Consider the following 25,001-nt stretch of genomic DNA (forward strand, 5'->3'; position numbering starts at 1 on the left):
CATGTTGTGCCACCAGTGGGTGCTGTTAGTTGTTTTTGTAATGAAACCACACACGTGGGCACAGAAAACAACACACTTTAAACCTTACACAATCCCTGGAGAATATGTAGTGGGAGTCATGACACTTGATTCCCAGAAAAGATTTAGTTACATACACTTGGAGCTGAAGGTTTTAAGTCTTTTATTATAAAAACAAAAGAGTCTATACATTACGCATAGTATAATGATCATTCTCGTATATAATACTATTGATTTGGACTTAAAATTAATACTCTTATCGATACAGATCTAAATAAATATCATAAATACATATAAGATTGAGCCAAACTGGCCCTGCCAATATTGATATTCACAGAATACAGTCCGCATGTTGGGGGAAGCCAGTCAGCTCTTGGTTTGGGTGCGTGCGAAGGGACAGGACTGAGCGTGGCAAGTATTCGAGAAAGTAAATAACACTTTCAAGCCTTTCGTTTTGCATGAACCACAAATGTGCTCATGACGTCCTCCTGGTGTGAGGCGACAGAGACACAGATTCAAAGCTCTGTCTTCCTGATGAATGTGGGCTGAGCATTCCGCCATCACCTCCTGGACGGGCGCTGGAGGAGATGAGGCCTTCAGGGCGGCGTCACGCCAACGGGATGGAGACGGTGCCGTTTGCCCGACTGCGGCTCCGCGTTTGGACGCTGGAGTCCGTGAGCTCCTCGCCGTGCTCCTCCGACTTCTTGTCCGCGATGGCGGCCAGGAAACGCAGCGTGACGGAGTCCCACTCCTCGGGCAGCAGCAGGAGCAGGAAGCCCAGGCAGATGATGCAGGTGGCTGCCAGACGCACCACGCTGAAGATCACCTCATGTTTCAAAACATCCACCGCTACCGCCGGAGCAGCAACGAGAGAGGGAGCCAAAGAGCCGCATGTGGAAGCATGGTGAGCAGAGGGCGAGAGAGAGAGAGAGAGAGAAAAACACAAACAAATTGAGATTAATTACATAAAGTAAGATAAACCACAGGACACTGCGGCTGGAGGGGATGAGTTTAGCAAATGCGGCTTATAATCAGCGCAAGCGATCCACTTTATCCTCCGTCTTTGCAGCCTGGACCCGCGGACAAGTGGCTCAAACCCACTGACCTTCATACAGTCCGTCATGGTTAAAGAAAAGAGTTTGTCTGCAGGCATTTAGTGTCGCCTTGGCAACCTGATCCTCCCTGAGCGAGGGGATAGTTGCAGGGTCTGTGGAGGCACACTGATGATTGGGTTTCCAGGACAAGAGGGGCAGACCTGCTGTGTAATCGGTTTGTCACAGCGGCCCCGAGTGCTGACCTCTCCACACGGCCCCATAGCGTGTGCAGCCATTTAGTCTCTTTCACACAATCGTATTTACTTACAGAGCAATGATCAGGAAGTAACCCTCTGTACATTGTGTGAAAGACTTCAGTGCAGTTCAGTTTTTATTTGTAGTCCCTGTTGGGCAATTTGTGCTGCAGTGAAGCATAAAACACACACATACGTACGTACAGTACATACACACACGACAAGTCAAACGTTGGATCACACCTCATCATTGAATGCTTTTAAAGTTTTCTTTATTTTCATGACATTATAGATTCTCACTAAAGGCATCGAAACTATGAAACATGTTTTATATTTTAGATTCTTCAAAGTAGTCCCCATTTGCTTTGATTACTGCTTTGCCCTCTCTTGACCTTCTCTGGACGAGCTTCATGACGTCGTCACCTGAATTGTTTCTCTAATAGTCTTGAGTTCCACAGATGCCTGGCACTTGTTGGCTCTTCTGCCTTCACTCAGTCAAACTGTCACAGTCTTCTGCCGTGCCTTTTTCTATTTTCCTCTTTTCCAGTGTTTCCCCTCCCCATTGTGTGTGTGTGTGGTGGGCGGAGCCAACATGCCATGTACTGGAGCTGGGCTGCACACCTGAGAGCTGGCATCATCACGTCCTCCATAAAGCCTCTGGATCATTCTTCACTCATCGTCAGATCGTCCGTTTATTAAAGTGGTACTATGCTCGGCCAGCTCAGCTTTTGGAAAGGAAACCTTTGTGTCATTTTGGACCTCCTTGTGCTAAGTCTTGTTTTTTCCTCCCTTGTGTAGATTCTGTGTGTGCTGCTCCAGTTTTGGACTTCTGCTGCCTGACCCCCGCTTGGACTCAAACCACTCCTGTGAGCCACGACATCCTATTAAAAACTATTCTCCTCACTGCAGTCTGTCTCCTGTCAGCTTTTGGGCCCGACGCACACAGTAAGCCGTAACACAAACAGCCTGGATTTGGACTCATCAGACTAAAGCACAGGTTTCCACTGGTCTAATGTTCATTCCTTGTGCTACTTGGTCCAAACAAATCTTTTATGTTTGTAGAGTTTCCTCCGTAGTGGCGACACGTTTGTCTTCATTTCCTGGGCTGATCTTGATGGTTTTTGCGATTGCTCTTGGGGACACAAGCAAAGATTTTCCAGACTGACTGACATTCAGTTCTGAAAGTAATGATGGACTATTGTTTCTCTTTACTTAGCTGATTGGTTCTTGCCATAACATGAATTCAAACAGGGCTGTCAGCTGTGTACCAACTTCACTTCTCCACAACACAACGTATGGTCACAACCCCATTAAGACAGAAAAGAAATTCCTCAAAGGAACCCTGCTGGTAAAGCTCAGCTGTGAAGTGAAAACCATTTCAGGTGACGACCTCATGAAGCTCATTGAAAGAAGGCAGAGGGTTTGCACCAATGTCAACGAAGCAAAGGGTGGCTACTTTGAGGAATCTGAAATATTAAACATATTTTCAGTTTTTGACACTTTTTTTTGTTTCCTACATAATTCCATACGTGTTAATTCATAGCTTGGCTGCTTTCAGAGAGAATCTGCAATGTACATCATGCATGTTTTGACCAGGCTCTAAGATTAAAGTTAAAGGACGACTTACCTGCGTTACCAGGCACACTGAGCAGTGTACCTATGGAGATGAGGATGGGGTAAGTCAGCACCACACCGACATGGACCAGGATGTTGAACACTGCAGGTGAGTGCAAACAATTGGTCAATTAATCTATTTTCAAATTTTGTTCCAGCATTTCTGATGTTCAAAAGATAAACTAAATTGACTTTAAAAAGTAATGGCAGCTAAATAGAGAGCGTCATGTTACTCTGACACGCTGACATTAGCATTCCTCTCAAGACGCCGCTCTGAAAAAACGCACCCTCACAGAGGAAGTAAAGTGATGTGAGCAGTCTTGCCTTGTAAACCCCCGAAGCACAAAGCTTTTCTTTTTTTTTCTTTTAATTTCCAAAAGTCTAAACCTCCCCCAAAAATAGTCAGTAACAGCTGAATAACTGCACAGAAAAAAACAATAACCTGGAGCTCGGTGGAACAGAGGCACTGGAGTGAAATAATAGAAGTGTCCTTATTGTTATCACCAGGCCAGAATGCCATTCAGAGAAAACTTTAGCAAAAATTGACATTTGTACTCCTACGCACAAAAAGCTGCGGGTAATTAAAAGTTTTACAACAAAGAATCAATGACAGATGTTACTGAACCAAAGCTTAAGGAAATTATGCGACTCAAGAAATGGGGCGCGACGAATGCTACGTCAGTTTCACACACAGAAGCAATCAGTGTAATGCAAGTCATTAAAAATAGCATTTTATTACATTTACTAGTTGCTTCTTTAAAGAGTAGTGAAGATGCATGATTGGTTCCTGAAATATGATGTTATGATTCATATTGAAATAAAGATCATGTGTTTTCTATCAAGCATGATCAATATAGGTCAGCTTTAGCCGTGGGGAATATTGATAGTATAATTCATAGATCAAGCCTGTGCTGAAGTATATTGACTCTCACCGAGCCAGAGTCCTGCCAGTCCACACAGGTATCCCCAGGGCAGCGAGGACAGCGAGCCCCAGTGCTCCACCTTGGTGAAGTAGAGGATGAGGGGCACACAGGAGATGAAGATGAGGTTAAAAAAGCCCATGGTGGAGAGAAAATGAGCCACCTCCCCGAGGTTGGCGCTGCCAAGGAACATCTTGAACAGCACCTGGACGGCGAGGAAACAAAGACCAGACTCAGCGTCAACTCGAGCCAACACTCGAGCCAAAATTCATTGAGGCTTCGTGGTCTGACCTTATACAGAGCTGATGTTGAGGCCGAGCCCACGGCTAATGCCACACCCACGAAGGAATCACCATGGAAACCATCAGCGTAGGCCATCATGACAATACCTGTGATGGCCATTATGGCTGCCACTATCTGGAGACAGAGATTCGGAGCGAGTAAAAGCAAGTCAGCGGGAGTTTATACATTTCCTATGAGTTCCATCTTTTTCATCAAATAAATTATCCTTACTACTCATGTGCTGTTGTGCGTGTTTTGGATTGTTGGCATGTTTTAAACACACTTGTTTTAGAGTAGAAGTACATTAGTAATCCCAGAGGGAAATTCTTTAAACCAGTGGATGTGGCTGCCACATATAAGGTGCACTTTACATACAGTGGGAGCAGGTTGGGGTTCAGTGTCTTGCTCAAGGACACTTCAACATGTGAAATCAAACCTACAATCTTCCAAATGAAAGACAACCACTGAACCAGCTGAGCCACAGCCACCCTGTTACTTGTCTTAAACAATGCATATCATCAAATGTTGGGTTAGATTTAATGTTCAACATAATTGTTGTATTCATATGGAGGCAGCTATAACATAGAAATCTCATGCTCTCAAAATGAGAGTATATCATAGAGAAAAAGAGGCCTACTATACATGAGGTTAATTTGCATGTGTGTTTTCAGACAAACCCGAACACCCATAAAGCGGTCCTTGAGGACGATCCATGACAGGAGGAAAACAAAGGCCTTGTGGCAGCAGTAGAGTGCAGAGACGTCAGTGGCGGTCAGTTTCTTCAAGGCTAAGAGGTACAGGTAGTTGGTCAGTGTCCACAGGATTGAGAAAGGTGCCGTCCGCTTTACGAAAAGCTTGAGAGTCATTCCGTCCTCCCCGAAGAGTCTGCTGCACTCCCTGACAGAGAGAGAACAAACGCCGGCAGAGAGCCGTCCCGTCAGCCTGTGTCGTCATCGAGGAAGCACACGACGCCAGTCGTTGCCTGGCTGCTTTTCCTCGTGGAAAATCAGGTGGTTTTCAATCTGTTCCAACTGAATATAAAAAGGCGGGAAAGCGTCCTGGGACAACGAGTGAAGCATGAATTGGATTTACTGTGAAAATGTGTGAATCATGTTAGCATGACATGATGATAACTGATGCAAACATGAATATAGAATATAATATTTAAAATTCTGTGTTTGCAGGTACATACAAGCAGATACTGTACTGATCTCAAGCAAATGTGTCTTGTCTTTATGTTGAGGTTTACCATTAGAAACAAAGCAAAACTGTGAGCATGTAGGTATCGAGACATAAGAGCTTAATTTACAACCTTTTTCTTGAGGGACCCACATGTTTCTCACTGTAAACACTCCGTCTCTGGTGTTTGCTGGTCTGGTGGCACTTCAGCTTGTACAGTTTCATTCATTAGTTGTTTATTGCAAAAGCTGAAGCTTAAATTTTGTCCATCGCTTCAATGAAGCCACATTCTGTGTAACTCTCTTGATAAACTCTTTTTTTCTTTTTGACCGTCTATTCTTTCTCTTTAGCCCGGAGCCGCCAATTGCGTGCTTACTTCAGTGTATATAGCAGACGCTTTTAGATTCTTCTCACAAAACCTTTTTAAATGGATAATGGACTTTTTATACAATCGCTTAAAATTAGTAGCATTGTGACGTAAATGAATTAAATGCTGACCCAGCCATTTTTTCTAGACAAAAATGAGTAGCACCACTTCACCAAATGCCAAGATGACAGAAATATATGTCCCAATAACCATAAAGATGTACTGACAATCTGCTCAGTAGGCTCCCTTTATTATCTAATCTTCTCTACAAACATACTTGAGAGAGGCTGACGTGCGCAGTGGATCGGGAACTTTGAAGGGTTTCTGAAGGAGTTTACCTAAACTTCTGTATGGGCGTCTGCTTCTCGCGTGTGGTCACCACATGACCGGAGTAGTAGATTGGAAAGAAGAGGATGTTCCAGTTGCTGCTGAACCAGGAGATGAAGAAGGGACAGGAGAATGACTGGAAGGTCACCTTCACAACCTGCGTGGTGCCCACCCAGGAGGAGGAAACACACAGCACCATCAGAAGACCTCCCAGCACCTTCAGAGCTGTGTTGGTACATGTCTGGTAGGAGCGGCTTTCTCCGCTGGTCTCGCTGCCTGGCGTCTCTGCGTGAGACTCTGAACCATCTTCTCCTGATGAGAGGGAGGAGGCAGAGGAGAGCAGGACATGTAAGACAATCTGTTGCAGCATCCGGAGCCTGAAACTATCGGTGTGGTTGTGATGATGCTGTGAGCAAAATATCACCGTGATGAGTTTCACCGAGAGATGAGAAGAGCCTGAAATGCCAGTACTGTTGTTCAAGGAATTCTCACATGAAGGTACATAGTACTCAAAAACTACACCATGTTACATGTAATTACTTTAGGTTTGATCCCGGTGTATGAGCGCTTGTTTTCACTACTTCAGTCGCCTCAAAACACTTTACATTGTGGCATTCACCCATTCACACACACACACGCACACACACTCACACAGAGCAATGATGACAATGACCACATATGGCAATTAAACTCCATTGGGAGCAATGTCGGGCTCAGCATCTTCCTTAAAGACACTTTGGTGATGGACGGGGCCAGATGGGCTATCAAACCCGCAACCTTGTGTAACTGGCTGTACTGACGCAGAGACTCATTCACCTTCAAACACAAATCTACACTTTGGGAGAACCTCCACACAGAAAGACCATAAACCAGGGTTGTTAAATACATTTTAGCTCAGGAGTCACATGCAGTTCAATTTTATCATGAGTTGGTCGGACCGGTAGAATTGTGGCATCATAACCTTTAGACTTAAACTTTTTCTTTGTTGTGACACAAAGTAATGTGTGATGAAAATGTCACAAACCAAACAATTGCATCATAAAGTGACTACAACCTCAACATAAGGTAAATTTTAATCAAAATGTTTTGTGCAAAATACGGTGAAATTTCCCCCAAATTTTCTCCTCTACCTGTTTCATTATGCGTGTTTTTACACACTCGGCTAATGCGAGTTTGCTATCTTTCATAGCAGCATCAATGATATCTCATGTCTGCCACCCCTGGTCAACAAGGACATATTCTCTTGTAAAAGTGCAAGCCACAACATATTCTTTTAGTTACATACATTTCTGTATATGTGTACTTACATCTTTCCTGTTTTAATGGTGTTTCTCACTTTCTCAGAGAGGACAATAGCACAACATGTGGTCATTATTACTTCCATGAAAATGTTACTTACACGTCATACATTTTGTATTTGGATCAGTTTTGATTTTTTATTGTTTTATGGAAGTGCCTTTGACCTTTGACTTATAGACCATATAGACCAGATTCAATGAATCTGTAATAACGTCAACGTTCAAAGTACATTTCTCAAACAGAGTCAAATCAGAGATTTTACTGTTGTTTAAATAGATTATATTGTACTTACTGGCAGTATTGGTTAACATTGTTAAAATTTACAGATGGCATTGGTACAGGAAATACACTTCAACATGTATTTCAACTTGCTTCCAGCTCTAGTTTTACCTCCAAACATCTGATGTGTCAGCTCACCATGTGCTCCTGCGATGTTGTCTGCAGGGTGACTCTCTGGATGGAGTCCAGCACATAAGGATTTATTGACCGATCGTCCTCAGTGATCACTACCTTCTTGCTGTAAAGGCACTAACGCACGGGGCAGGGCCATTGTTTAAAATGTGTGTGGTTAGCACGGTGGCCGTGCGTGTGTCAGAAATAGCCTGGTGGCCTCATGATGCAGCAAACACTGCACACTCGTCGTAGGCAGGTGTGCACAGAAACCCGACGCCCAGAAGGCCAGAGTAAACCTGAGCACACGACTTTCCACGAGAAAGTCATGACAACCTTGATCCTCACCGAGAAAAGGTAGGTAGAGAGATAGATAGATAGATAGATAGATAGATAGATAGATGGATGGATGGATGGATGGATGGATGGATGGATGGATGGATGGATAGATAGATAGATAGATAGATAGATAGATAGATAGATAGATAGATAGATAGATAGATAGATAGATAGATAGATAGATAGATAGATAGATAGATAGATGATAGATAGATAGATAGATAGATGATAGATAGATAGATAGATAGATAGATGATAGATAGATAGATAGATAGATAGATAGATAGATAGATGATAGATGGATGGATGGATGGATGGATGGATGGATGGATGGATGGATGGATGGATGGATAGATAGATAGATAGATAGATAGATAGATAGATAGATAGATAGATAGATAGATAGATAGATAGATAGATAGATGTTTTAGAGGCTTTACTTTAATCTTATGCCAGTGACGCATGGCCGATCTGGCCCGGTGCCCTAATGGACAATTCAACTCTGCTGTATAATACGTGAAGTGCTGTGTCTGTGTGTGTGTGTGTGTGTGTGTGTGTGTGTGTGTGTGTGTGTGTGCGTGCGTGTGCGTGCGAGCATTTCCGGAGAGGGGCTCAGATCCGTTCTTTTCCTCTCAACAGTGTGATCAATTTACACAAGGCCAGGAATAAAAGATGACATGTGCAGGGTGTTGGCTGGCCTGTGCTCCCTCTGCTCAGTCAGCACGTGAATCTCTACCATTTCCACCACGGCTACAGACTCCTGAGCCCCGCCAAACACTGGAACACTGCACAGGATACAGTGTCGTTCTCTCCAAAGCAGCAGCAGCAGCAGCAGCAGCGCCGAGCCATCTCAGGGGTGCTCATTATTACATCTCATAGTATTTTGTTAGTTATCTGCACAGAGGCCTCAGCAGGATCGTACACACAGGCACATAGATCTTGGTTTCATCTGAGGAAAGATGCGGAGCACGGCACAAACACTCTGGTCAAATAACCAACCGGTGCCAGGAATAGTGAGAGCTGTTTATTCATTGTGGTGTTATCTGACATATTTCTTGATTTACAAGGAGGGAAAAGAAAAAAATTTAATCAAAGCAAGTGGTGTAAAAATTAATTGACGTACGAGATCGTAGCACTAGAGCCTAATTAAACTGAGTCTTCAAATGTACCTGAGTGATTGTAAAGTCAAGGTAGTGGTGCAATAAGTACAATGGAACAATGCTTCACAACTTTCCTAAAGAAATGTGACTGATTTCATAAAAAACTGTATTTATTTTGGAAAACAAATAAACTTTATAAGTCATACAGTATCATATTATTTTCTTTCACTATGTTAGAATAGTTTCTAAATTCCATGCTCTGCCCAGTTCCAGACATAATCTGGAATTATAGAGCAAGGATGTGACTTTGAGCCTCACAACACATTTTCTTCACTGCAAGAATACAGTTGGATTTATTTCTGTTTTTAGTTTGCATCTTCTACCCAAACCAGGGTTTGAATCTCGACTCTCAATCTATCTGTCTCTTCTCTATCCTCCACTTTCCTTCTATCTCTTAACACTAACGAGATGCCAGAAAGTCTCCTCCTCTGAGTCCTTCTACAGGTTTCTTCCTGAGAAAAGGGAGCTATTTTCCTTTCCACCGTCTCCTCTGCTTGCTCAAGTGGAATTGTTGGGGCTTCTCTATCAAAGTGCCTTGAAATGACTGTGTTGTACTTGGCACTGCAGATATGAAATAGAATTGAACTGAGCTGTTCTCAGATTTCATCTCACAGACCAAAGACGTGCTTATTAACTTGTGTCTCAGGGTTTATTTGGTCCGCATTATATCATGGCATTCATTTTATATCTATTGAGTTGTTGCTCCTCTATCACAGAGCACAGCATAGTTGTATCCTGCCTTTCACTCAGGTTCAGCTGCGATCCTGCGCTGGATGAAGCAACCGAGAAGATGGATGGATGAATCTGTCTTTGGTTGAAGCACTGACTGCTCACTGACAACAGAAATATGATGCTTGTCTGTTTTGATATGAAATCTCGATCTGGAAAGGGTCCAGTAACCAGAGCTGGCAGATAAAAGTGGTGCAAATAGTAAAGCTGAACAGTAGTAAAAGTATTCAATTACTTTGTACTGAATGCATTTTTCAACAGGAATCCTGAGTCCAGCTTGGTGGATTAAAAAAAACAACCCCTAAAACTGTAAATGACAATGAAAGTCTTTTTTTGTAATAAATCCCGCGCCAAGTTGTTTTTCCACTTCAGTTCCTCTGTAAACATGCTGTCGGAAAAACTGTGAATAAAAAGCTCAGACAAGATGTTTAACCTCGCAGTAAATCCCAGCTGGCAGCGGTTCGACAGTATGCGGTGGAAGCAAAGTGTTCAACACTGATACAGTTTTGTTTCTGCCGGATCATCCAGGGATTCGGTCTAATTACATTCTGTCACAGCAAGGATTCCTAATCAACCTAATGAGGCCGCTGGTTGCTAACTGGAAAACTGAGATCTGATATTTCTGCAGGAGAGAGGCAGCACTTTTATTCCTTTCCCCTCCTTTCTTGTCTGCTTTTTCTTGTCCATCAAGCGAGGCGGTTAGTGTTTCACAGCACTGACAAAAAACCTAAAGCTTTTAGTGTTGGATGGGAGCCCACTTGTCCTGAGGTAAAAACCACTACAGGCTCAGCCGCTGCCAAGACGCAGTAATATTATAACGCTACTATTCCCCCGTCCCTTAAAGGAGCTATAATGGCCACAATTCTGCTCTCATAACAGACAGTGTTATTGCTGACTGATCACGGTGGTAAAGAAATTGCAAAGGAAACAATAAATCAGTGAAAAACACAGGCTGACAGCAGAATGCTGCAGAGGAATGCTTGGAAGTACTAATGTCAGTGGACCCTGTGTTTTTGTGAAACTGCTCAAAATCAGCAGTCCTGCTGTAGAAATAGTTTACAGTAACTCCTACCTCGGCAATCATTATGAGTCGTGGGTGTTTCTTCTGATAATTAGTCACACTGCAGATCACCGTGCAGCAAAGCACTTCTATATGCATGAAAAGTAAACGTATAAAGATTTCCATCTGTATATGAGCCACAATGTCGTTGGATTGTTTTCAAATACTCATGTGAAAGTAAACCGGACACTGTAGCTGCACTTTCATTAGAAACCTTTGAAATTAGTTTCTCTGGATGAAATATCTTCTCAAACTATTTAAAAATCATGCAATGACATTTTCCCTGTAATATCAAGGTATCTCATATACATACATCACTACTGATTCAACAGAGGCTTAAAGAGCACAGGAAGTATGTATTTTAACTATTGTTACACTGCTTAGATTATGATAAATGATAAAAAAAAGGTTAAATTACTGTCTCAAGAGTATAAATTTTTACTGGATGTTTTAATATTTTGATTCATTTACTTTTAACAAGCATATTGAATTAGATATCTGTGTTACGTGTATATACGTATGTATAGGTGTATGTGTTTTTGGATATGGGTTGTTTATAGATGGATAGATAGATAGATAGCTAGATAGATAGCTAGATAGATAGATAGATAGATAGATAGATAGATATGCAGGCAAATATTGATAGAAAATGTGAATTCACACAGAAGTAACGTAGGACTCCACGAAAAGTACTTAAACATGATTTAAAACTAGTTGTTTTGGGAAGAAAGTAAAAAATGTCAACTAAATTAGAATAATGTGAGTAATCAGTTACCTACTACAACTACAGACCTTTAAGAAATTGAGATATAAGTCATTGAGAGAGTAGCTGACTGTGTGCTAGCATTTCATTACAGAAAATACTGTGCGGTACGGGATCCTCTGCCCGTTAACTGAGCTGATCCACTCTGTGTGACGCAGTGCCTGAACCTCACATTTCAATCCATTCTTGGTTTTATCCCCAACACTGACAGTGACGGATGGAGCCCTGCTGAACCCAACGACAGGCTCACGTTCACGTCCGCAGTGTCGGTCAAGCTTAACGCAGGTCAAATGCATTCACTATTTAACTAACTTGAAAAAAAATCTAAACATATTTTAAGTTTATTTGTAACTTTTCTCTCTTGATTAGAGAAGTTTTGGCCGTACCATCACACCTGCTAGATTGGCTGAAAGCGTATATCACTGCTGCCGTACATTTGTGATCATGCGTGTAGCGAATAAAGCAGCGTGGTTCAATAATCTTCATTATACAAGAAGTGGAAAGATTTCATGACACAGTTGAGAGCTGGAATGCTCATCTACTGATTGGCCACAAATTGCTTTCTCAGCAACAAGAGACACAGCAACTCAAATCCTGCACACGTGTGTTAAAAACATTCAGAATCTGTTTGTAGATTCAAAGCTAATCTGCTTTTACACCTGTATGACATCATAGTCTCTGATTTCAGATATTCCGAGTCCATTCATCGTCATACTTTATGTGGCTCAATAGAAATATCCTTCCTCTCGGGACATGTGATGCATTATGGGAAACTAAACTAAGATAAAAGTTCTTCTGAGCTTCATGCATGCTGATGATTCAGATCATGACACACACACACACACACACACACACACACACACACACACACACACACACACACACGAATGTGGATGAAGCTCCGTGGTTCCTCAGGTTTACCTTCAGAGATGGGGCAGGTGAGGACCTGAGTGCTGTATGAGCTGAGAGGAGCCACTCGGGCCGAGTGCTTCTTCATCCTCCGCTGGGGGCACCACACACTGTCCTCCCCTGAAGGTGTGTGTGTGCGTGTGCGTGTGTGTGTGTGTGTGAGGGTAGAAATGTGTTGGGGTGCTGCACGCTCAGCAGCTCTTCCAGCACGAGCCAAGCATCCTCAGACTCCTGACTCCTCCGCTGCTGCTGCTTCTCCTCCTTCTCCTTCTTCTTCTTCTTGGCCCTCCCCCCCCCCCGCCCCCCTCTCCTCCCAGATCACTGCCAACTCTTCACTCTTCCTCCCGGCTCTCCGGTCCAGACACTCTCCCCTCCTCTCCAGGCCAGCGCTGCCCGTCTGACTGCCGCTCTGCCTCCTGTCTGTGTGGACGGCGACCCGGCCGAATGCCGACGGCTCAGTGGAAGTGCAGCGGAGTGGAGACTCTACTGTTGCGCTGTCATGCTGCGATCCGGCGCTGTTTCTGTCTCCAAGGGAGACTGAGCTTCAAGTGTGTGTGGCACGGTGCAATCACTCCCCTCATCTCTTTCTGTCCCCCCCCCCCTCCTCCTCCATTCTCTCCGACTCACGCGCTTTTACCCCTCCTCTTCTTTTGCTCCACAAATCAGCAGCTTTGTTTGGAAGGTAACCAAGCAGCCCGGGATGATTATGCTGTGCTGGCTGTGCTCCCTCCTTCCCTCCATGTCCACCTGACCAGGCTCTCCTCACTCTTTTCCCTCCCTGTCACTCTCCACACGCTCTTGTCCTCTGTCTTCCAATGACTCTCCTCCCTCGGCACATCTCCTGCTCTTGACGACTCCTTGAGTCAGATTATTATTAAGGCTCTTTCTCTATTGAGTTACAGTCTGAAACTGACGTTCGCTGCGAACATCAAGCACATAAAACAATCCCTTAGATATGAATTCTTTCAAGTAGACGGGTAATATTAGTGCTCTCGATTTTCAGAGGAGGGATAAGAGGCCTCTCTGCCCACATTGCTGCGCCATAACTCCATATTGCTCTAATATGCGGCCCACAGGAATTCCTAATTTATGCAGCTTAACATGGTAAAAGCAAAAATGCTCGGTTTCAAATTGTGGTATAAAAGGCCTCCCGATACAGCTTTAGACCTCCTATCTTTTGACCACACATGCTTTGTCTAAAGTGTTTTTAACATTCTCTTATATTCCAATCCTACTCACCATTATTGGCACTACTGAATTTAGCAAAGTTGCCAAAGCAATGCTTTGTCATCCATAATGTGACAAACGTAATCGTAGAAAGTTTTGAAAAATTTGTTAAGACAGCTGAACAAGCTATTTGTTCCCACTTTAACCCAACATACCGCACTTACTGTAAGCACTTTTATTTCAGGTACTGTAGATATTCCTACTCGGACTGTAAATGGAGCATTTTTACATTAAATATTTACATTGTGGTGCTGATACCTTGATAATTGTATTACTTGAATGCATTTTTCCTGCAGAGTGGAGGGAAACCCTCCCATCAGCGATCAGCGTCCATGTGGACTTTGCGGAGGGTCGGTCTGGGTCATGCCAGTCAGCTCCAGGATGGTGGTCAGGAGTTTCCATTTCAAGGAAAACCCTCAGGTCATTCTATCTCCAGCTGAGCGTTATGTGCCTGACGTCTTAATGGATTTCGATATTGCTTGGGCCTCTATATCAACAACATATCGACGGTTCTGCAGTCAGACACATGAAGCCGGACCGCCAGTAATTTAATCTTAATATAGCCAATGTTATGCAGTATGCTCACCAGTAAAATCTATACGTCAAAGACAACACAGGAGCACAGTGAACCCGGGGAGGTTAAAAACCGAAAAGATGCGACGGAGTTTAGGCTGGTTTGTTACGAAATGCTTCACGAGTGCTGTTCCACCGTGTGTAAGCTGCTGGGTTTCCGTCAGCATCACTCCGAGCCCCTCCTCTCCTGTCTGTCTCCTCTTTCCAGTGCTCATCAGCCAAAATCCTGGTGAAACTACAAAGAGCATAGCAGATCAGAGTGCTTTCTGTGCATTCTTCAGGCCGAGAGAGAAACGAAAACAGCTCAGTTATCGTTTGGCTGTTTGTTACGATGGACGAGAATAAATAAATAAATAAATAAGGCCACGTTCCAGTAAAACAGCAGTGTTAAACTGCAGGTTTTAATTCTGCCTCAACACTTTGAACAGGCGGCTCTCTGATGTCATTTTTTTTTTTTTTTTTCTTTCAGGACAATGCCACTGTGGTTACACAGTGAGACAGAATGAGTGTGACACTAATGCAAAAAGCATTACACGCTGTCACGAGAATGTGCTCTGTTTAAAATGTTTGTGCATTAAATCTGTGACAAGCACGAGTGAATAATGTTTGATCAGGTGTGAGCAGGGATAAGCTGGGGGGGTATGGATCCCCTGAGGAGGGCTAAACTTAAAAATAGCTCTGCTGATGAGAGGAGCCAACAAGCACTCGAGGAGGGTGCAGGGAAAAGACGGTGTCAGCACAGCCCAGGACGGTAATCGCTATCAGATTAGGAGAAATACCTGGAGTACAGACACTGGGGGGGGGGGGGGGGATGTCAATCTCAAATATTAGACATAAGGCTCAAAGTTTCGATTCTTCCTCTCTACTCAAATATCAATTCACAGATTCACATGTCACATCACCTCTTAACGAATCACAATATAAAAGTCCAATCAGAACCTTCTTCCAACAAAAAACCGAAATGAAACGAAATGACAAGCTCAAACCAAATGGTGGAGATGTTGTGTGACAGCTTCGTTTACATGTGTTTCAGATGGAAGCAGCCTTCCTGTTTACCTCCATAGCAACAGCGCCTCTCCTGTGCACACTGACGCACTCAACCCATTCACTCGCTTTTGTCATTTAAATGAACAACGAGCACCTCGGTGTATTGTCTCTTTGTCTTGAACCTCCTCTCTGTTACTCATCATATCTACATTAGGACCCGGAGGAGGGAAGCAGCGTCCGGTTGGAGCTCCAGTGAGACATCGGACAACCTCTGAATAAATCTCTCCTTGTCAGCTGAGTTTCCTGTGACAGTAACTCATCCCGTCAATTTGAGTGTGGACAGCACTGGAAGATGAGGCCACCTAGTGGCCAACAGGATCTGATGCACCAAAGGTGCAGCGCTGATCAGTGTGAGGGAAGTAAAAAATGGCATCGATACAACCTGAGGACCAATATCTGAGAAATATAGCAAAAAATTCAATAGGGAAAAGTATGCATGTGTTATTTTTCCCACTAAAATATGCTTGGTAAACTGTATAGTTGAAATTTTAGGGTTATTATGAAACTTTTTTCCTGTCCAGCCCACTCAAAATAAACTAAAATGTGTTTGACACCACTAAAAGGTTGATAAAGTCAAAGTTTTAAAATGCATTTTGAGTAAATTTGATCTTTTTAGTGAACACCTTTTAAGACAGTAGTATGATTTGTCATGCAGCACAGACTTTATGTGGATAAATTCACTTTTTTGGACTTTTACATAAACATCCACACTCTCTCAGTACGTGTGAGGCATTTTGAGAAACTATATTTTATATATTTATATTTTATAACAAGGATCTTTAATGGTGCAAAACAAGAAGAAAATAGTTTTACCAGTTTCAATTATCGCATAGTGTAACTTTGATTTCCGAGTCAACTTTTATCCTGAAAGTCAAATGAATAACATAATGACACACATATTAAACTTCCTGCTCACGTATTTAATCAATTCTGCTCCTATGATACAATGATGGATGGTAATCTTACACAATGGAATCTCTGCTCCTACGGAGACTGAATTCCATTATAGACCCTCAACAGGTCATCGATCGTCAAGCAGAGTCACAGCAATTTCTGAAATCACTCTGCTGGTTTGTTTGAAGCAGAGCTGGACAAGCGCCAGTGAAGCAGCTCTGATTGTCCTGCATGTGGTATAATTAACTATTTGTTCACATAATGCATGTAACAATGTGTACATTTTGCGTTTTGTGTGCTGTCTGCAGACAAAACATACCAAAATACAGAAAAACCTGACTGACGCAGTAACAGAGGCTTTAAATAGAATCAATGCAACGTGCAAGTTTTTATGATGAGGTATCGCCAAGATTGAATGTGACAATCGATCATCCCCTGATTTAAAGTCAACATAATAAACTACACATAAAGAGACCAGCAGATGTGAACCAGGAGTATTCTTGCGGTGAGTTGACAGTACTAACCACTTCTCCACTGTGCTGTGTTGTTATCTAACGGGTGTATCTATTCTTGTTATTAGATTTCCAAACCACAAGAGGACAGTGTTAAGCTGTGGATGTGCCTCCAGCGCTGGAGCTGCAGAGAGAAGCCGCCACAAACAAAACTCCCCTCACACTCCCTCTGTTATGTAATATTACTTTTCAAAAAGTTCACAAAGTGAATTTGCTGGGTCCAAGCAAAATAGGAAAATCACCTGACATGCAAGTACCACCATGTCTGACCGACTGCGGCGTGGCAGGAGCACAGGTCAGCACTTCTGCAACTCCAGAGGAGAAATAATGCTTCCATTACTCGCATGGTGTTTCTGCTCGTTCCCATGAGCGCGCAAGACTAACAGCACTCCAGGAGTCATTCAGGCAAACCTCATATCCCATTCGGTCGGGCTCAGTTAAAAATAGCGGCGGGTGAGCAGGCATGGGAACGGAACAGTCCAAAATAAGTATCAGCGCACACAGACTATCTGAGGAGGAAGAGATTCACCTGCTGCGAATCTGAGTGAAAACAAATACATCAGCTCCCTTTGGTAGACAGAAGTGCACATATAAAACACACTCCTCTGTGATGAACGCTTGCCTTTTTTGGCTCCTCAAACATCATTTCTCTCTGAGTGTGTCGACCTGAGGGAACAACGCTGGGAGAACCTGCCACGTCTCCTGCACTGGAGCTGCTCGCACGCACCCGACATCATCACGAAGATGCACAGGAGATTACGGGCTCGTTTTAGAGAGACGCTGAGGAAGTGGTCATGGCACACACTATCGTCTTCTGCTCCAACCAGGAGCCGGAGATTTAAAGTCAATTTGATTTTAACTTTTCTCTGGAGCACGCTTTTGTGTGGTTATTTACCCAGAGTGGTGGGGTAGGAAATGGTGCACTTTACTTTCTGAGAGTGGCATTCACTTACTCACAATCGTGTCTTTTTCACAACAGATAAGCCGTTATATCATGGCCGTATTTGTGTGTTTGACAGCCTAGACCCTGCCTCTAAATCTAGTCCATAATCCCCCTCTGAGGCATCTTCCAATTTACCACAGATGGCAAGTGGCGAAAACAACAAACTGGCAACAAGATCTTACTAAATTTATCATTACCCCAGGGGCTTGGCAGCATGACTCTCTATTTAGGTGCTCTTGTATATTAAATCATAGTTTATGGAAAATGATGCTGAGAAACAAGGGGTGTCAAGCACATGGCATCCAAGTAATAAATGACTCGATCTAGGCCAACAGGTGAGCAAGTTGACGTTAAATATTACACAGAAAACATTAAAGGTCCTATATTGGGCAAACTTCCCTTTCTAATGGTTTTCTAATGGTCTTCGTAGCATGTGTGTTAAGAATGTCTTCTCCTCCACTGGCTCGCTCCACTTTTTTGTGGCAAGTCAGAGATTTTCCCTTCATGACATCACGCGGGGAAATAATCAGTCCCTCTGGTAGTGGACACTCATTTTGACCCTCCCACAGGTAGATGAGCTCTGCCCTCTAAAATTGTAAGTGGGCACCATGTTGCTCTCCTGGCCAAGGCTACTGGAAAACAGAACCAGGAAACAGCCTGTTCTCAGTAGAGTTCACTAGAGGGACTTTTAGACTGGCTGAAAGTCAGAACCAAGGCTGAATTTGGGGAAATACACTTTGAAGTCAATGTTGTTGGACCTCTGACACCTACAATACGTGAAATGGTTAAAAAGATAAGTACAATATGGGACCGCTAACTATAATTTTCAATAAGAGTAACTTCAGTTTGTGCTTCATTCTCTTGCTTTAGAAACTTAAAACAACGGTCATCTGTTCAGATGTATCATGTCTTCAAACATAGTAAGCTGGGAAAGACTGCCGTGCCCCACAACCCTGCACAGGATTACGTGGTATAAAGATGAATAGATGGAAAGATCTGATGATGAACTGGTTGCATGGGTTTGAAAAAATGTGCACAGTGCTGCAAATTGACTCTTTGAGACATTTTACTATATTCTGCACCAGGAGGCGTCAATTTAAAATGATGTCATGCAAATATTTGCATTCACTTTTCTTTGTTAAAAATGGAATATAATCAGGTTTTGTGCAAATATATTCAAATGAATGTTAAAAAAAATTTCCATTATGAACTAATATCTATGTGCACATAAACAAAAAGAACAAATGTAGTTGTTGGCATGTACTCATTATTTTAATGATTTGGCCAAAGATGCTGTATGTGCCCCAAACTGATGTTAATGTGATACTTTCAGACAGAAAATCATTCGTCAGGAAAGTCACTTCTCACAATTGTGTTTCTAAAAATTGGCAAATAAGTGGAAGACAACTGTCTGCAGAGGTATTTCACTCAGCCTCCTCATAGTGACAGCACCAGCAACAGCATGTTTAATAGCCATGCAAGCAGAATAATGATGATAATGATGATAAGTATGTTGCCCTGAGGAACACCTTCTGTCTGACTGACATTCAGCTGATGGCAGGATGGAAAACCACAGGGGCCACAGATGGCATTTTTCTATCACATCCAATAACCCCTCCGCTCCCAGACACGATAACTTTTATGAGCTTTCTGTTGCCAACCAACACCTGCTTCTTACAGCTGCAGTGCATACAGCTGACACGCCATCTTTTATTATCCATGTTTTGAGTAGATGAATTAAAAGGATAGATACATTTGTGCTGTGCTTGGGCTGGAAATGGTGAGTCAGATCTGGCAACCCGGTAGCACCATGCGTTAATGTTTACGCTGGATTTATCGCTGTTTTGGTGATTTTTTTTCTGCGGCTGCAGCAGGACATTTACGAACAGTTAGTTAAAATATTACATTTCCAAATATGATACTTAGTTTGGTCATACAGTATGTGAAATAGCTAATGCGAGCTCCTGCTAACTGTAAGGCTCACTGCTATGGCTTTTCATATCATGATGAATTTATTCAGTGTATCAATAATCTTTGTAAGATTTTATCTACCTATGGGAGGGTCAAAGTGAGTATCCACAACCAGAGGTTATTTCCCCGCATGATGTCATGAAGGGAAAATGTCTAAATAGCTTCTCGGACAGACACTGGCTATGGGGACATGTTACTGTTCGAAAACCATTAGAAAGTGAATGCATCATATGGGACCTTTAATATACTGCACAGTCTAGAAATGTTGCTCTTATGATCTGTACTTCTAAGTATTGTATCATTTCAGTGAATTACATTGAACGAATGAACAAATGAACGAACAAATGAACGAACGTACAAATTAATGGCTTATTTTTGGTCATAAATCGACACATAAAAAATACAAACACCAATAAATACCATCCACTTTATCTGACCAAGATAAGGAACCTAGAATATATGCAACTTACAAACAAAAGTCCAAAAGGACAAAAACCAACAACAAAAAGAAAAACAAAACAAAAGAAAGGTCCAAAAGAACAAAACATAAGAATAACATGATTAATGATATTCCCTTTCTCTCATCCTCATTCTGAATTTTAACCCTTAATCATTCTGTATTTTGCAGTGTTTTTGACCGTTGACAGCGAGCTACTTCATTTGTTCCTCACTGAGAGTTTAACTCTCAGAACAGAATCACACTGTACTTTAATGTACATTTTACCGAGCTCAAATATGAACAGTCCTCTTAATGAGCCTTTCCTCTACTTAAATATTCTTGGACATTTTGTTGCAATAAACCATCCATATTTTCCGTTGTATCCTTTTCTCTACTTTAAACTGATATTAGATTATCTAAACCAATGATTCCCACCCATTTTCTTTTGGGACCCAAAATTCTGAGGATAAACGTTTTGGGTGTTTTGGGGTGTTTGGTGGACTGGTTCAGCTTTAACTGTTTCAAACTTTTAGTCTCCAGTTTTTAACCCCAAAAGATGTATTTAGCTCAAATTTCATCCAACGCTCAAATGAAGCTATATTCTATGTAACTCTCTCTAGTACACTGTTTTCTGATTTTTGACGGAGTCGTGCTTCTCAACAGCCTGATGCGCCACCATTTTCCCCGTGCTGCTTACACAAGGTAAACACTTCATCTGAATAATTTAATGACATAAACAAATTAAATGCTGACTCACATATTTTCAAAATATAAAAAAAGTTACACTCCTGAAAACCAAGAGGGCTTCGCAATGCCTCAGAAACCTTTCCTTTTACATAATTAGCACAATACACAAAACAAATACGGAAACACTCAATTTTGTTTTCAGGATTTCAGCCAAACTGTTGGTGCTGTTTCACGTCACCCTGTTTGTCTCAGAATCCATTGAGCTGTTCAATCAGCCTTCAATTTAAAGTAAATCAGGTCTTCGTTCACCAGATTCATCTGGACGAGTGGCAATATTCCCAAAGGAAACGTTTGATTGCTGTCTTGGTTAATCGACTGCAGATGGTAAGTCATTTAGTCGAGCTGATGCCTTTTGTCACAGTGTCAGATTTTACCAGTAAATCTGCGGCGGGAAGCCAAAATGTTGAGAGTGCACGTCTTTTCTCAGTGTGTGTGTTTGTACGTTAAGGAGTTTGTTCACTCAAAAACAGGAAATGCCACTGTCGTTGGCTATAAAACACAGTATTGTGTTGTAGTTACGCAAAAACCATGCTTTTCTTATATCGAGAGTTAGTTGTGTTGTTTGAAAGCATTGAGTAAATTGTATGAAAACTGGTTTATTATTATCTACTTAACAAAGTTATGTGGAACAACTTGAAACAAATTAAATCCAACATATCTTTTTTTGAGTGTTATTGTGCTTTTATGTAACAACCAGAGAGAGATGCTTGGGAAGCTTACGTGACAAGTCCAACTCAGTTGTAGTGAAGGATTTCAGCATCTCAACCTCAAGACAGGAGCAAGTACCGCCGATTATAATTTGTGAGGATTTATTTACAAAACAAATGTCCAATCTTTGCGTACAAATGACAAAAATATGAAATGAACAGGCCAATCGTAGAAAAAAAATTAATTTGTCTCAATACTAATCCTGCAGAAGCTGCATACAATCGCATTCAATAGACTGGACTACAATTATGATATAAAATCTAAAAACATCCACATGCCTTATATCTATCGACTAACACTTAATTCAGATCATGAAGCTGAACTGTTATTACAGCAACTCTCAATTATAAAACCACCAAGTCCCAGGAGATCATGGACTGTGAGTCACGACACTCTGGAGGAAAACACTGTTGTTATTGTCCATCGACTGAGCATGTGCAGAAATACTATTATATATGTGCAGAAATACTATTTACTACAACCTTAGTGCACATGCTTCACAGCAGCGTTTTCACCCTGCACACGGAGGGTCTGAACGTTTTCAAAAAGTTCCGCTTTGGGAACCACATGGCTTCGAGCACCGTCACCATGCAAATGGACCCCGAAAACATGACTTATATTGCAAATAATGTGATCATAACAATTAACTGCTCATTCAAATATACTTAAAAATGTCATCATAGTACCATTATCTGTGAAACCAATATCTTATCTTTATATTGCATGGCTTTGTTTGCAGTGAGTGTTTATGTCTGTTTGCTTGTTGGTCTCCATCTTTTCTAGGTTTTTCCTTCCCGTCGTGGCTCATGTCTGCTCACGGGGAATTGTTGGTTTTACTCTTTAAAAGGGCCTTGAAACAACAGTTGTATTTGAATAAAATTTAACTGAATATCAATATCTTTATATTTGTCCACACAATATGAGGACAAGGGCCACATCTGGGGGAATCTGGTTTATGACATTTAGAAAATTCTAAATCTTTTCAAAAGAGCAATGAAAAAGCTTTACGCCAACATTGTGATCACCAGGACAGAGTAACAATCCAATCACAGATTAAAAAAAAAGAAAAAAAAAGTTAGTTATTGTGATAATTACGCACCCATATATTCTGAAAATATCTGACCAGCTGAATATATTCATAGTCATAACAAAGTTGTTGTGTCATGTAAGTTTTACTATTATCATCCTTTAGCTCTGATTAGACCTTTTAATGGGTCAGTTTAGGCCCTGGGGCCCTAGTTTTGACACCCTTGCCTTGGCAGAACAGGAGGGCAAAGTTTTCACAGATCCTCTCAAATCAAAGTGCACCATCAGCTCCCTCCTTCAATCCCTGCTATTGTCTCAGCATCAGCAAAATCCACACTATTGCCCCACCAGTCAAAACCACATCGACAAATGGAAATTATAGGAGGAGCTGAACATATGGAGGCTCTGCAATACCTCAGGCGTGCAAGAGATAGCCGACAGCATTTGCGTGCATCGCAGAGGGAGATGTGTTATTCTGTAAATTTATGGTTTTAATTAAACGTGTGGCACGAACTCTCCATCAAGCTGCCATGCGGAATGTGAGTGACTGCGGACTGAGGCAACATGGGAGGACAACATATAGCCACAACTTTGAGTTTGAATATGGGAATATGATTTCAGACTTTGAATGTGTAAGTGCATAATACAGCAGTGTTAAATCGGCGTTGTATTTTACCCTCTGTTACCAGGGATCACACCAGCGTCCAGGTGAAATCATGATCGACACCAGATTGCTCCCAAATGGCCATCAAACCTCCTAATTTGGCCTAACTATGACGAAAACTAATTGATTTTTTTTTTTTAAATGCATAAAATAAACAATTTTTTTCCCCTTCCTGTGTTAGTATTACTAATGCAGCAGTTCTTTCTGTCACAGTAACCATGCATGCGCACGACCTCACACCTGGAAAAGAAATGCGTAAAAGTGTCGCATCCACTGACGCTCCCGCTTCGGTCCCACTCACTTCTGTGGCTGGAGTAGCCCGGGTTGTAGCCGTAGTAGCCGGTGATCCTTAGAATCCGGTCCTCGATGTCGTGCACCCCGTTGGCGGTCACTTTGTGGCCGCTGTCCACGGTGCCCGCGCGGCCGCCGCCGGTCGGCGTCGCATTGTTGCCTGGCAAGTGCGCGCTGCTGAGCGGCTCCAGGCGGATGCACGGCTCGTCTCCTGCGCTCTCCAGCACGCTCTCCTCCGCGCTCATCATGGTCGGTCCGGGCGGACAGAGATCACCAGAGACCGGGACGAGCTCTTATCGCCGTGCGAGGGACCCGTCGGGCTGCATCAACAATTAGCAGGAGGAGGAGGAGGAGGAGGAGGAGGAGGAGGAGGACGACGACGACGACGATGACATCCAAATCCACACTCACATTCCTCCAGTGACGCTCCAGGACGCAGAGCAAGGTTATCAAACTCCTGGCACACGTCAAACACTAGGCGGCGTGTTGCTACTGTCACATGTTTGACTTCAGTTTATCAGAGAGGAAAACTTCGCTGCAGACATTCGTCACATAAATGCAAATTCCTGAACACGGAAAAGAAAGTTAGATCATAACGGTTGGAAATACCAAGTCTGGTATTTTGATATACATATTTCATTTTGTGAGGGCCGGATGGCGGTGCCAAAACCAGAACAGAAAGTCTCCATCTCTGGTTCTGCAGGTGTCTTCCTGTTAAAAGGGAGTTTTTCCTTTCACCTCCTTTTGTTCATGAGGAATTGTTGTGTCTTTTTTTTTTCCCTGTAAAAGTGCCTTGACATCATATTTGGCGGTTTGGACATAAAATTTTATTGAATAGAACATTAGGACACTAAAAAAAAAAAAATCCCTCCAACGATATGGAGAAACAGTTTTGATGGTCCAAACATCAGTTTGGGTTATTATTTCCACTGGCACTCCTGTGTGACGCTAATTAACAAACTTGTTTCGGGAACACATCAGACATATTGCTAAACAGCTTTTCACATTCATAAAACGAGTCCAGTAGGAGTTCCCAACAGCCAAGATATGTTTATTCTGTTGAAATGAGAAACCATTTGTCTGACAAACTGAAGATCAGTTGGTCTTATGGGGATTATCAAAATGAGAAGGATTATTAATTCCAATAGCATCCATCCATCTTCTATACTGCTTTATCCTGGAGCACGACAAGGCAGGAACAAATCACCAGTTCATCACAGGTCATAACACACTCACACTCAATGAAGGCCTGTGGGCTGTGGGAGGAAACTCACACTGGCTTTAAGCCCCAGATGAATTAGACTCACTGATTTTT

At 42.4% G+C, this 25,001-nt stretch overlaps 1 protein-coding gene across 2 annotated transcripts; it reads right to left on the reverse strand.

Annotated features, from left to right (window-relative positions):
- Positions 1–625: 625 nt before the first annotated feature.
- slc35f4 (solute carrier family 35 member F4) lies at positions 626–23,932 on the reverse strand (the record flags this gene model as incomplete). Of its 2 annotated transcripts, none has more annotated exons than XM_080513525.1 (7): positions 626–867; positions 2,934–3,023; positions 3,853–4,045; positions 4,132–4,257; positions 4,800–5,019; positions 6,007–6,307; positions 23,697–23,932. In XM_080513525.1, the coding sequence occupies 7 exons, from the start codon at positions 23,929–23,931 to the stop codon at positions 626–628; spliced, it is 1,407 nt and encodes a 468-aa protein (XP_080369651.1). The 2 variants fall into 2 exon arrangements, with proteins under 2 accessions (XP_080369651.1, XP_080369652.1); XM_080513526.1 differs by lacking the exon at positions 23,697–23,932 and adding an exon at positions 12,657–12,732.
- Between the last annotated feature and the right edge of the window lie 1,069 nt (positions 23,933–25,001).

This window comes from Blennius ocellaris, assembly GCF_963422515.1.
Source record: "Blennius ocellaris genome assembly, chromosome: 17".
NCBI lineage: Eukaryota > Metazoa > Chordata > Actinopteri > Blenniiformes > Blenniidae > Blennius > Blennius ocellaris.